This window comes from Colobus angolensis, unplaced genomic scaffold, assembly GCF_000951035.1.
Source record: "Colobus angolensis palliatus isolate OR3802 unplaced genomic scaffold, Cang.pa_1.0 Scaffold265, whole genome shotgun sequence".
Lineage (NCBI taxonomy): Eukaryota > Metazoa > Chordata > Mammalia > Primates > Cercopithecidae > Colobus > Colobus angolensis.
The window spans coordinates 1,840,675-1,855,457 of record NW_012115877.1 but is presented as its reverse complement, the minus strand read 5'-3'; the positions used below and the strand labels follow the sequence as shown (position 1 = coordinate 1,855,457).

At 36.2% G+C, this 14,783-nt stretch overlaps 1 protein-coding gene across 4 annotated transcripts in view; it reads right to left on the bottom strand.

The window, feature by feature from the left end:
- Positions 1–14,783, bottom strand: part of ATRX (alpha thalassemia/mental retardation syndrome X-linked) — a 295,353-nt gene that overhangs the window by 151,308 nt on the left and 129,262 nt on the right. For all 4 annotated transcript variants that reach the window (XM_011947439.1, XM_011947441.1, XM_011947440.1 and 1 more), the window contains 4 exons: positions 13,773–13,949; positions 7,341–7,434; positions 4,893–4,995; positions 2,927–3,163 (listed from right to left, as the gene is read on the bottom strand). In XM_011947439.1, coding sequence (XP_011802829.1) covers positions 2,927–3,163; positions 4,893–4,995; positions 7,341–7,434; positions 13,773–13,949 — 611 coding nt within the window. The remainder of the gene's footprint in view (positions 1–2,926; positions 3,164–4,892; positions 4,996–7,340; positions 7,435–13,772; positions 13,950–14,783) is intronic.

Here is a 14,783-nt window from a genome sequence, read left to right as displayed (position 1 = left end):
AAGAAAGAAAGAGAGAGAAAGAAAAGAAAGAAAAGAAAGAAAGAAAGAGAGAAAGAGAGATCAGCAAATGCAATACAATATATAAAAGGAGCAATACAACACGACTAAGCAAGGTTTATTCAAGGAATCCAAGACATTTTCTAGGTCACTCCAACAGATGCAATGAAAAGCATTTGAAGAAATTCACCATTTATAATTTAAAAAGAGAAATAAATGATAGATTGGAATGGAATTAGCAAAATAGTTTTTCTTCACAGACAACACAAACGTATGCATGAAAGTCATAAAGAATTTATCAAAAAAGAGCTACTATAACAAGTAAGTAAATTTAGAGCTTAGGACACAAGGTCATTATGCCAACATTACTTGAAACTACATTTACTATATGATATGGTTTGGCTGTGTCCCCACCCAAATCTCATCTTGAATTCCCACATGTTGTGGGAGGGACCTAGTGGGAGGTAACTGAATCACAGGGGCAGGTCTTTCCTGTGCTGTTCTTGTGATAGTGAATAAGTCTCACAAGATCTATAGTTTTAAAAAGAGGAGTTTCCCTGCACAAGTTCTTGTCTGCCACAATGTGAGATGTGCCTTTTGCCTTCCACCATGATTGTGAGGCCTCCTCAAGCCACGTGGAACTATAAGTCCAATAAAACTCTTTGTTTTATAAATTGCCCAGTCTTGGGTATGTCTTTTTCAGCAGCATGAAAATGGACTAATACAATAGAACATCAAAAACCATGAACTACTTGAGGATAAATCTTTTAAAATATGTACTAGACCTATACAGTGAAAACTACAAAACATTCCTAAGAGAAATTAAAGAGAAGGTAAATAAATAGAGGTACACTATATTCATGTAATAGGAGACAAAACACTGTTAAGATGTCAATTCTGGCCACACTACAAGAAAGATTCAACAAAATTCCAATAGAAATTTCCACAGGGATTTTTGTAAAAACCAACAACATAATACTATGTGAAAATGCAAAGAACTGAGAATACCTAAAAAGATTCTGAAAAAGTGGAACAAAGTTAGAGGAGCTGTACCACTAAAAGGGGACAACCAGATTTAAAGTACCTCTTAATGAGATGCAAAAGGAAGTACTATTACTGCCCATGAGTATTTCTACCAAAAAAAGAACTGAACCTAAATCTGATTGGGACTCTAGATCCTATTACTAGTTTATAGGAAATACAGAAGCCAATAAAACTGTACTACAGGGATGCAAATAACAAAACTCAGAATATAGAAAATTTTACAAAACTAATCTGTTTTCTTAAGCAAATGAACTGTAAGAATGGGTAAAGAAAAAGAAAGAACCAAAGGGAAACTAGGTTAAAATTAGGTAAGAGATGTAGCATCCAAATACAACAGAATATGCAGATGGCCCTTGTTAAGACCCTGATTCAAACCAACTATTTTTTTTTTTTTGAGACGGAGTCTCGCTCTGTGGCCCAGGCTGGAGTGCAGTGGCCGGATCTCAGCTCACTGCAAGCTCTGCCTCCTGGGTTCAAGCAATTCTCCTGCCTCAGCCTCCCAAGTAGCTGGGATCACAGGTATGCACCACCATACCTGGCTAACTTTTTTAGTAGAGACGGGGTTTCACCATGTTAGCCAGGCTGGTTCCACCATTTGACCTCAGGTGATCCACCCGCCTCAGCCTCCCAAAGTATTGGGATTACAGGCATGAGTCACCATGCCAGGCCCACACCAACTATTTTTTAAAACTACTATGTGAGGCAATGAGAGAATTCAGTGTAATAATGCTACTATAGTAATGTTTAAAATACTATTATCTTTTAACAATACATTCCCAACTATTTATAAACAGAATATGATTTCTGAGATTTGCTCCGAAATAACCTGAAGGAAAAAGAATAGATGAAACGGCCAGGAGTGGTGACACTCACCTGTAATCTCACATAGGAGGCTGAGACAGGAGAATCACTTGAACCCAGGAGGTGGAGGTTGCAGTGAGCCAAGATTGCGCCACTGCACTCCAGCCTGGGTGACAAGAGTGAAACTCCGCCTCAAAAAAAAAAAAAAGAGAGATGAAACAAGACTCGTACTGTGTTAGTAACTGCTGAAACTGAGTTAATAGATCCAGGGAGAATTATTACACTATTCTCTCCACCTATGAATTTGAAAATTTTTGTAACATAAAGTCCATTTAAAAAACTGAAATCTTTTATGGATTTAAGAAGTAATTTTGAAACATTTCTCTACCCAAAATACAACATAACCATTTTGGTGATCATTCAAGAATCTCAATTCTTTCCATGCACTTAATTATATTAATAAAGCTTAATGACTATTTTCAGTTGCATGAAAATAGTGACAGTAGGAAAAATCAATTGCAACTAGAAATCCTGTGGTTGAGGCTGGGCACAGTGGCTCACACCTGTAATCCCAGCACTTTGGGAGGCCAAGGCGGACAGATCACTTGAGGTCAGGAGTGCAAGACCAGCCTGGTCAACATGGTGAAACCCCGACTCTACTAAAAAAATACAAAAATTAGCTGGGTGTAGTAGTGCATGCCTGGAGTCCCGGCCACTTGGGAGGCTGAGGCACAAGAATTGCATGAACCCAGGAGGCAAAGGTTGCAGTGAGCTGAGATCATGCCACTGCAATCCAGCCTGGGTAACAGAGCCAGACTCCATCTATAAAAGAAACAGAAATCTGTGGTAGATTACAACATTCTACTCTTAAAATGCTGAAATATATTGAAGTCATATACCAAATAAAATAAATCATTAATAGAAATAAATTAAGGCTGGGTGTGTTGATTCACGCCTGTAATCCCAGCAGTTTGGGAGGTCAAGGTAGGAAGATCACTTGAGCCCAATAGTTCGAGGCCAGCCTGGGCAACATAGTGAGACCCTGTAGCTACAAAAGAAAAAGAAGAAGAAATAAATTAGTCACCTCTCTCAATTTTTCTCGCTCACGCTCCCTCTCAGCAATACGTTTTCGCCTCTCTTCCTCTTCCTTAAGAGCATTTTGTGTTTCTGTTCTCAGTTTATCATCTTTAAGAATCTTCCGAATTTTCTTTCTGCCTTTTCCAGGAGACTTGGAATCATCATTTTCATCTTCTTCTTCTTCCTCCTCCTCCTCCTCCTCCTCCTCCTCTTCTTTTTCCTCCTCTTCTTCCTCAGAATTACTCTACGGAATTTAAACAATTAGAGGTAAACAGTACAAAGTCATTTAATTTATCCATTTCATATGCCATTAATTAATACACCAGGAAAAGGTGGAAGAAAACATGCTGAAAACCTTTAGAATTATATTTAGCAATAAAGAGTAGTATTTTAAAAAAAAAAAACTCTTCGGCCGGGCGCAGTGGCTCACGCCTGCAATCCCAGCACTTTGGGAGGCCAAGATGGGCAGATCACAAGGTTAGGAGATCGAGACCATCCTGGCTAACATGGTGAAACCCCATCTCTACTAAAAATACAAAAAAATTAGCCGGGCGTGGCAGTGTGCGCCTGTAGTCCCAGCTACTCAGAAGGCTGAGGCAGGAAGATGGTGTGAACCCAGGAGGTAGAGCTTGCAGTGAGCTGAGATCACACCACTGCACTCTAGCCTGGGCCACAGAGCGAGACTCTTTCTCAAAAAACAAAACAAAACAAAAACTCTTCAACATCTATTTAAAAAAAAAACAACTCAAGTAAAAATGGGCTACCGACTAGAATAAACATTTCTCAAAAGAAGATATAAGCACATGAAAAGATGTTGAATATCACCAGTCATTAGGAAAATACAAAGAAAAAACCACAGTGAAATGCCACTTCCCACTCATTAGGATGTTTCTTGTTGAAAAAGAAAGAAAGAAAGAAAAAGAAACAAAGGAAGTGTTGGCAAAGATGCAGACAAATTGGAATCTTGGTACATTGCTAAAAGGAACATCAAATGTTACAGACACTAGAGAAAAACAGTGTGGAGTTTTCCAAAAGTTAAACATACAACTACTATATGATGTAGCAATTCCATTTTTCCATATATACCCAGAATAATTAAAAACGACTCAGATATGTAAACACCCATATTCATAGCAGTATTAGTCAAAATAGCCAAAAGGTAGAAACAACCCAAATGCCCATCAACAGATGACTGGGCTAACAAAATGTGGCACACACATATAATGGAATATTATTTGCCTCAAAAAGGGAATGACATTCTGATACATGCTACAACATGGATGAACCTAGAAAATATTATGTCAATGAAATAAGCCAGACACAAAAGGACAAATATTGCATGATTCAACTTATATATATGAGGTACTTAAAATACACAAATTCATGGAGACATAAATGAAAATAGAGGTTACCAGAGGATGGGGGATAGAAGGGAATGGAGTTAATGTTCAATGAGTGAAGAGATTCTGCTTGTGAATATAATTAAGGCCACTGAATTGTACAATTTAAAATATTTAACAAGCTAATTTTCAAAAGATAAATACCCCTCTGGAAGAGCAATGTATTGACAGAATCAAACATATTTCAGACACCTTTTACTTTATGTAAGCCTGCGTATATACAAAAAACTCAAACTGGCTAATTTCACTACGAGAGTTATTACCATATAAGTCATCATTCAGGATAGTATTTTGTCTTCAGAAAACAGAACACTCACATCACTACAAATATAAAATCATGAATTAGAATGGCTTAAAATTCCATTAGAAATTAAGGAATAGGAAAAAAACTGATAATGTCAAATTAATACTTTTACATATATATATATATTCAATAACCAATCCTTCCACAAGTGTAAAATGTAAATAAGCCAGTAGAATAAAATGAATGAATGGAACAGAGAGGTAACAGCATGATTACCATAGTCTACTGTAACAGTTATAATTCAAGCATGTGGTAAATGTCATTATTACCTTGTTTTCACTGGATGAATCTTCTTGAACCTTAATACGTCGCCTTTTCTTTTTCTGTTTATAACTCCGCTGATTTTCTTCCAACTCTGCTTTCTTTGCAGACCTGAAGAAAATTTAAAACACAAAATAAAATATTTCATGATTAACTTCCATCAATAAGTTATGTACTATTTTAAAACTGTTCTACCTCTGTATGCATTCCTAAAAACAAACAGGAAAAAAAAATCAGTAGGTTAAAAATGGATATTCCAGCAGAAGCATAACCCTTCATTTTAATCCAATGATCAACAATTTACAGTCTCCTGAGAGAAGGTTTGTTATATGAGTAAGAAAATGCATTAAAGGACATTAAGGCTATTCTTCTAGTATAAAATACAAACAGCCAATAGACATACTAAAAAACATTCATCATCACTAAAAAAAAGCAGATTACAAATTTGAATACTGTTTTCTTCATAACAGGCCACAGAGATTTAAAAACACAGTAACAACTTTTGGTGAGAAAAATATTTCTGGGTTTAGAAATTTGTACACAAAGCTACATTAATCCAGACAAAATAACTACTGTCAGTAAGGATGTGGAGAAAGTGAAGCCCTGTTCACTATTAATGGAAATGTAAAATGGTGCAGCTGCTATTATGGCAGTTCATCAAAAAATTAAAAATAGAATTACCATGCAATTCCTTTTCTGGGTATATACCCAAAAGAAATGAAAGCAGGGACTTGAAGAGATATTTCTACACCCATGTTCAAAGCAGCATTATTCATGACAGCCAAAAAGTTACAAATCAAATGTCCATCAAAAAATAAATTGATAAACAAAATGTGGTATACAATGGAACATTAAGCCTTTAAAAGGAAGAAAATTCTGAAACATGACTCAACATACATGAACTTGGAACACATGATACTAAGTGAAATAAGCCAGTCAAAAAAGACAAATACCGTGATTCCACTTATATGAGGTTCCTAGAGTAGTGAAATTCATAGAGACAGAAAATAGAATGGTGGTTGCCAGGGGCTTCAGGGAAGAGGAAAAAGAGAGTGGTTTAATGAATAACATTTCAGTTTTGCAAGGGGAAAAGGTTTTGGAGACTGGTTCAAAAAAAGTAAATGTACTTAACACTACTAAGCCACACACTTAAAAACGGTTAAGAGGAAAATAAAAATTCCCAGTAATACCATGAAAGAAAAAAATGGTTAAGATGGTAAATGTTATGTGCATTTTACCACCATTAAAAATAGTCATTAAGGAGAGAATGAAGTACTGATACAGGCTACAACATGGATGAACCTTGAAAACATTACGCTAAGTGGAAAAAAAATCCATAAAAGGATACATATTATATGAATCTACTCATGCACAATGTCCAGAACAGGCATATCCATAGAAAGTAGATTTTAGTGTTTATTAGAGTACGAGGGCATGGGGAATGGAAAATGACTGCTAATAAGTACAGAGTTTTTTTCTTGGGTGATGGAAATGTTCAGAAATTATAAAGTGGTGTTTGTTGCACAACTTTGCAAATACTCTGAAGACCACTGTATTCCACAGTACAACATGTTGAATTATATCTCGGTTTAAAAAAAAACTCTCAACGTACCTTATCATTTTCATTTTATATTGACTTAAAGTATAATATATTGCTATACTCTAAGCACAACCTGGTAAGTATTAACTTAAAAAAACTCAAATGTTTTAAAACTTACAAATGCAGATAGACACCTTTGTAGACATACATACACAAACACACACAGATTATTCATTTGATAAACTGTAGAAAGATTATGTTATTCTGGGGGAAATAAAAAAATTGTAGTAGTAGTATTATCTAACATACCATACTAAGAAGGAAGCCAAATTTTAAATTACAGGTAATCTAGATCAGTGACTGTTCATGTTACAAGACCAAGCATATCATTATTACTGTAGTACTACTAAAACCGATAATTTATATATCGAGCACTTACTATTTGCCAGGTAGGTACTGTTATAAACCTTGTACATGTCTTGTCTCATTTAATGCCCACAATGGTCAGTCAAGTATATTGTAATCCCCCACTTTACAGATGAGGAAACTGAAGCACAGAGTATTTATACAAATAGAAAGTAGAAAAGCCCAGAGTTAAGACTGAGGCAGTTTTTCTATAAAGCCTCTTCACTATTACCCTACAATTTTCCCCATAACAATAAAAAACTGCAGCCACGAGTGGTTTTGCAGACTGAAAATCTACCCAGGTTAGAATATACAATTCAACTACACATTCAACTACACATAAAATATGCTTAGATTCTTTTTAAACTATTAAGTATAACAATTAGTTTCAAATCAAAATATTATATATTGCACTAACTTAACTTTATTGGTAACAGTAACCATACAAATCATTTGAAGGCATGGTCATTCAGATTAACTCCTAAAATTTTTAAAATATCAATTATAATACCTTGTTCTGGGCCGCTGTTCATCTTCAGATTCACTAACTTCTTCACTAACTCCTGATTCCTGAAAATCAGAATCTTCTGAATCTTCACTGCTCACTTGAATTTTAAAAAATACATAAAATTATTAATTATTTTTCAATAGAAACCCAATTTACTTAATTTACCAATGACTCGACATTAAAACAGAGCATTATAAGAACATCAGAGGTATATATGTGAATGGATAATACATAATACAGAATATACCAGTTAATGCTTTACATGATATATATAAATAAAATTCAAACGTATTTCAAATGTAATTATAAAACTGTGGTTGCACATTAAAATATAAGTATTCAATTGTACATGAATTGACAAAATAAGAATAAATTACCTGTCAATAAAATATATGTAATTACCAAAGGTAAATTAATGAAAAAGAAGTTGGCCGGGCGCGGTGGCTCAAGCCTGTAATCCCAGCACTTTGGGAGGCCGAGATGGGCGGATCACGAGGTCAGGAGATCGAGACCATCCTGGCTAACATGGTGAAACCCTGTCTCTACTAAAAATACAAAAAACTAGCCGGGCGAGGTGGCGGGCGCCTGTAGTCCCAGCTACTCCGGAGGCTGAGGCAGGAGAATGGCGTAAACCCGGGAGGCGGAGCTTGCAGTGAGCTGAGATCCGGCCACCGCACTCCAGCCCGGGTGACAGAGCAAGACTCCGCCTCAAAAAAAAAAAAAAAAAAATGAAAAAGAAGTTTGGCTATTCAAAACAAGCAAGGTAGGCTGGCCAAGAAGGAATAAGATTACAGATTCTCTCCTCCAATGATGACACAACCAAAGAACTTGAAAAGGGAAACAATAATAGGCAGATTGGAGACTGAAATCAAAACTTGAATAATGACCCCTCTACAATTGGTGGAGGGGAGACAGCTGTGAGTGCATATAGTTATTTTCTTTCTTTGTTTCCTGGTTTTGACCAGAAGGCAGGCTAAATTCCAAAGGTATGCAGAGGGTACTGACAACAAGACTGTGAAGAAAATCCCTATTTCTAGCCACAACACCAGGAAAATCGGGTTCTACATGTGGAATCTTCAATTTTTTTTTCTCACAATTAACGCAGTAATGGAAGCATATAAAACTCCAGGAGAAAACCTCTTTTTGGCCAGAGGAAGCAGGGCAGAAAAAATACAAGATAAGCTTAGAACATCTTATAGTGCCAGAAAATAAAGCAGTGTTCAAACATGGACAGGCACATGTTGAAAGGACACAAGATTCAACTTGAAGGAGCTCCCAACAACCAAAGCTAGAACAATTTGAGCAATAAAATAAATGGTACTATTGGATTATAACTGGTAAAATAAAAATCTATAAGTCATATTGATATAAATAATGCAATAAATAAATAGGGGAAAATAACTCTTCCTTACAATTACTAAATGTGGAAGTAATGAAATAAACAGAAAATTACAACTAGGCAAATACCACAGTACTAACTGCTTCACCCAAGATGAATACTAAAATTAGTGGGCTTAAGTATGATAAGAAACAATATATGCATGGTCACAAAGTATCTCCCGATAAAATACTAAATATAAACAGAAAAATAATATCTTCTTCTTTACAGTGGAAAAATACTAACAGACACCAACTTAAGCAAGTAACAAAAGTTAATCGTGAGAGTAATAAGACATATTGATGGCTGGGCATGGTGGCTCACCCCTGTAATCCCAGCACTTTGGGAGGCCAAGTTGAGAGGATCACTTGAGCCCAGAAATTTGAGACCAGCCTGGGCAACATAGGGAGATTCTGTCTCTACAAAAAAAAAATTAAAAATTAGCCAGGCATGATGTTACACACCTGTGGTCCCAGCTTCTTGGGATGCTGAAACGAGAGGATCACTTGAGCCCAGGAGGTTGAGGCCGCAGTGAGCCATGATCGCACCACTGTACTCCAGCCTGGGCAACAGAGCGAGGTCTTCTCTCAAAAAAAAAAAGACATAGTGACATCATCTATTCTTGGTATCATGCACTGAAGACACAACATCACTTCTGTGGTATTCTGTCAAAATGCATAACCTCAATTCAATCATGAGAAAACATTAGACAAATACATATCAAGGAACAGTTGAGAAAATAAGGAATCAACACTCTACAAGTGTCAAGGTCATCAAAGGAAAGACTGAGGAATTGTCATAGACTGCAGTAGATTAAGGAGACATTATAACTCAATGCAATGTGAGATCCTGGATTGAATCCTAAGGCAGAAAGAAAACATTAGTGGGAAAACTAATCTCTGAATAAGATCTATAGTTTACTTCAGAGGTCATAAAACGGTTTATGTAAAAAGTTTGATAGTAAATATTTTTGACTTTTGGACCATATGGTCTCTGTTGCAACTACTTGTCTCTACTCAACTTTGCCATTGTACATATGTGAAAACAGTAAATTAATGAATATGGCTGTGTTTCAATGAAAGCTTATTTATAAAGACAGGCAGAGGATCAGATGTGGCCCACAGGTGCAGTTTGTAAACCCCTGGCTTAGTTGATAGTATCGTACCAATGTTAATTTCCTAGTTTTGATCATTGTACTATGATAAGGTATTAAATCAGAGAAGCTAGGTGAAAGATACACAGAACTCTGCACTATTTGTGTAACATTTCTGTAAATCTAGAATTGTTTCAAAATAATTTTTAAAAAATCTATCATAACCTGAGATCAGAATCCAAGTTCTATTCCAGTGAAAAAATGGGAGAACATAAATGCTAACAGAAATGCTATAAATGGGAGAACATAAATGCTATATAGAATATGTGGGGGGAGAGGGGAACAAAGAGTTATTGTTTAATGGTTAAAGAGATTCCATTTGGAATGATGACACGTTTTGGCGACAGATAGAAGTGATGGTTGCATAAAAATGTGAATGTACTTAATGTTACTGAATTGTACACTTAAAAATGGGTAAAATGGTAAATTTTATGTTATGTATATTTTACCACAATAAAAAAAAAGAATAGTTAAGCAACTGGAAAGCTGGGAGAATATAAAAAACACACATATATCCCTGCATTCACACACAAAAAAATCCTGTAATTAAGTATAATTTTAAGCCTGGTATTAATTTTTCACCCAACATTTAAAAATTTTTGAAGTCTACCAAAAATGTGAAAGAATTATTGAATGAACACTTGTATGCCTTATCCTAAATTCACTCATTGTTAGCAGTTTATCACATTTGCTTTTTTCTCTCTCTCTCTACACACACACACACACACACACACACACACACACACACACCTTTTCTTACACTGAACCATGTGATATTAAATGCGGATGACACTTTACCCCTAAGCATAGGGATACTACCCTACATAACTAAATACCATGATCACATCTGAAAAAAAAAATTACTATCATCTAATAAAAAGGCAATATTTACAGTTTCAAATTGTCACTAAAATAATTTTGTAACATTTTTCTAATTTAGGAGAAAATTAGAGTTCATATGCTGCACTTTGTTCTTATGCCTCTTCAATGCATTTCAATTTAATTCAACTATATTTAATAAGTACACTATTCACTATTGATTTTTCCCATCTCTCAATTCAAATTTCCAAATAATATAGGAACACCAGAATTTACAAAACTCAGAAAATCACGCAACTTCAACTATATATCAACCACTATGATCATAATCCATATTAGAAACACAAATATGATGGGATTTTAGAAGTTTACTCTCTCCTACACAAACAAAAAACAGCAACAACAACAAAATCACCTGGGTAATAAATTACCCACAGAATCAGGCAGTAGAAACACAGATCATAGAAAATTCAGATTTTAATAAAGCAAATCTCAAATGTAATTATGTATAATAAAAGGGTCTATATATTGAACTAAACCTCAGAAGCAAAATCAATATTGCCCCTTTTGTTGAAGAGGCACAGGAATCCATGTTGTGATATATATAACATGTTAAATCACACAGTTCCTTTATAGAATCTGTAAGAGCTTGCAGCCATATTGCAAAGAACTTTATAAGACAGGCCGGGCGCAGTGGTTCACGCCTGTAATCCCAGCACTTTGGGAGGCCGATACAGATGAATCACGAGGTCAGGAGATCGAGAACATCCTGGCTAACATGGTGAAATCTGGTCTCTACTAAAAATATAAAAAATTAGCCGGGTGTGATGGCGGGCCCTGTAGTCCCAGCTACTCAAGAAGCTGAGGCAGGAGAATAGCGTGAACCCAGGAGGCGGAGCTTGCAGTGAGCTGAGATTGCACCACTGCACTCCAGCCTGGGCGACAGAGCAAGACTCCAACTCAAAAAAATAAATAAATAAAAAATAAAAATAAATAATAAAAAAATGTATAAGACAAGTAGTCACAAAATGATGCACTATTATTTATTAACATGAAAATGTCCATAACATATATTAATTGTATATGTGTGTAGCAAGAACTTCTTCCTCCTCATCTTTAGTGAATAACTCTTGCCCAAAAGCCCTATAAATGTTTAGGATTCCAAGACTATGTCCATAGCTTTCCATTTGTAAAACATTACAACTCCACTGAATAACCTCAACTATTTTTGTGATATTGTACATATACCATGAAAACTCTAAAAACCTGACACTCATTGTAGACTTTTCCCTTTCATATCAATTAAGAAGACCTAACAATTCAACCTCCTATAAGACTTAAGTCAATCTTCCTTTTCTCCAACAACCCCATTTGTCATCAACTACAGCAATACCTTCTAAACATTCAGTGCCTTCATTCTCACTGAATAATAAGGAACTAATCTAATCATATGATATTTTTGATTAAAATCTTTCAATAGGAAAAAAAGTAGTCATGCTGAGGTTGTGATTCTTGGGTGTTAGTAATCAACACCTTGTTCCTTGATCTGGGTGCCCTACGTTTTCACCAAGATGTCTACTTATTGATAACGTGCACTTCTTTGTACATGTACTTCAAATAAAACATTTTTTTAAAGTGGTGGCAATCCTCTGTGATTACACTAAAAACTGCTAAATTGTATACTGTAAATGGGTGAACTGTGTGGTTACAGATATATATTATATATCTCAATATAGCTGTTCTATAAAAAGTTTAAAAATAAGGCCAGCACAGTGGCCCACGCCTATAATCCCAGCACTTTGGGAGGCCAAGGCAGGTAGATCACCAGAGGTCCAGAGTTCAAAAATAAATACAGTAATTTTAAAAAAAACCTTTTCAATGGCTCTGCATCCTTTAGAGCCTATTATATTTCCCAAACACTTGCAAAAATGCGTTCCTATTCCTAGGTGGCAAAGAAGAGTTCATCTGCCATCCATGGGTTGGGTACTAACAATAGTCTTCAAAATTTACCCCTAGTCATCAAAAAACCAAACAACAACAACAACAACAAAATTCTTTGTACTTTTTGTTACCCAAAATTCACAGGCAAAATTTACCCAAATTAATTGCATCTTCTACCCTTCTACAGGAAAGCACTATGTTTTCACAGTTTTATATGCAATCTTATACTTTCTACATAATGTTTATTTTATTAAATCATATTTATTTCTCTGTATAATCTAAAGGTTAAAAATATTCTTTGTGTCATCTAAAGTTTCTGGTTTATCTTCCCACTCTAAATTATTAATTTTAATCTCATGTGATAGTATACCTGTTGCCAGTGTACTGACATTTGCTTAATATAGCTGGTCAATTCTTTGAGGAGATATGCTTAAATTTCTTTCTTTTTTTTTTTTTTTTTTCTTGGAGACAGAGTCTCGCTCTGGGGCCCAAGTTGGAGTGCAGTGGCGCTATCTCAGCTCACTGCAACCTCCACCTCCTGGGTTCAAGCGATTCTCCTGCCTCAGCCTCTCGAGTAGCTATAACTACAGGCGCATGCCACCACACCCAGCTAATTTCTTGTATTTTTAGTAGAGACAGGGTTTCACCATGTTATTCAGGATGGTCTCAATCTCCTGACCCTGTGATCCACCGGACTCGGCCCCGCAAAGTGCTGGGATTACAGGTATGAGCCACCGTGCCTGGCCATATACTTAAATTTCATTACTATAATTAGTTTACAAAACCAGCATGGTTTTTTTTGTTTTTGTTTTTGTTTTTGTTTTTGAGACAGGGTCTCACTCTGTCACCCAGGCTGCAATGCAGTGGTGCAATCACTGCTCGCTACAGCCTTGACCTCTGGGGTTCAGGTGATCCTCCCACCTCAGCCTCCCAAGTAGCTGGGACTACAGGTGCACACCACCACGCCCAGCTATTTCTTGTATTTTTTGTAAAGATGGGGTTTCCCTATGTTGCCCAGGCTGGTCTCAAATTCCTGGGCTCAAGCAATCTGCCCACCTCAGCCTCCCAAAGTGCTAGGATTACAGGCATAAGCCACTGTGCCTGGTCCAATATGTTCTTTACATTCAGCATTAAAATGTCTTACCCTTTCTTCTGTTTCTGCCTTTGACTTCTTTATGCTCTTTAGGCTTTGTCTTTTTTTCTTCTCCAGATTCTCCATCACTCACAGTCAGTTTGTGCCTCAAAAGCCTATGTCTGTATCTTGGCTTCTTAGATTCTTCAGAATCTGAATCTGACTCAGAATTGATTTGATTTTTTGCTTCTAAATGAAGAAAATAAATCAATAAAACCTTCTTCAGTCTTTAAAATGTCTTGTAAATCTATTTTGCCTGTTGACAACTACTGCAACTTACGAAAAAAATCAGAGTTATACACATACTTTGGTATCATTGGTGTTATCAGGTAATCTCACACATCAGACTTGACAAATTACTATTATTAAATATTGACTAAATATCACCTATATATTTATAGAACCTTTTATAAGGTATAAAATATTTTGCTTTGAAAATCATCTGTTTAGGGCCGGGCGCGGTGGATCACGCCTGTAATCCCAGCACTTTGGGAGGCCGAGGCGGGCAGATCACTTGAGTTCGGGAGTTCAAGACCAGCCTGATCAACAGGGAGAAACTTCGTCTCTACTAAAAATACAAAATTAGTAGGGTGTGGTGGCACAGGCCTGTAATTCCAGCTACTCGGGAGGCTAAGGCAGGAGAATCACTTGAACCTGGGAGGCAGAGGTTGCAGTGAGCCAAAATTGCACTATTGCACCCCTGCCTGGGCAACAAGAGCAAAACTCTGTCTCAAAAAAAAAACAAAAACAAAAACAAAAAACATCTGTTTATTGGCAGTAACTGATAAAATTAGAGTAACTTCCATAATTATTACAAGCTATTCAAGAGAAGTTGTGGTAACAAAGTCTTAAACATTTTCATGAACTCTAAATGCCTGTATTAAGAGATTTCTTTTTCTTCTTCTTCTTTTTGAGATGGAGTCTCGCTTTGTCACCCAGGCTGGAGTGCAGCAGCACAATCTTGGCTCACTGCAACCTCTGCCTCCCAGGTTCAAGCGATTCTCCTGCCTCAGCCTCTCGAGT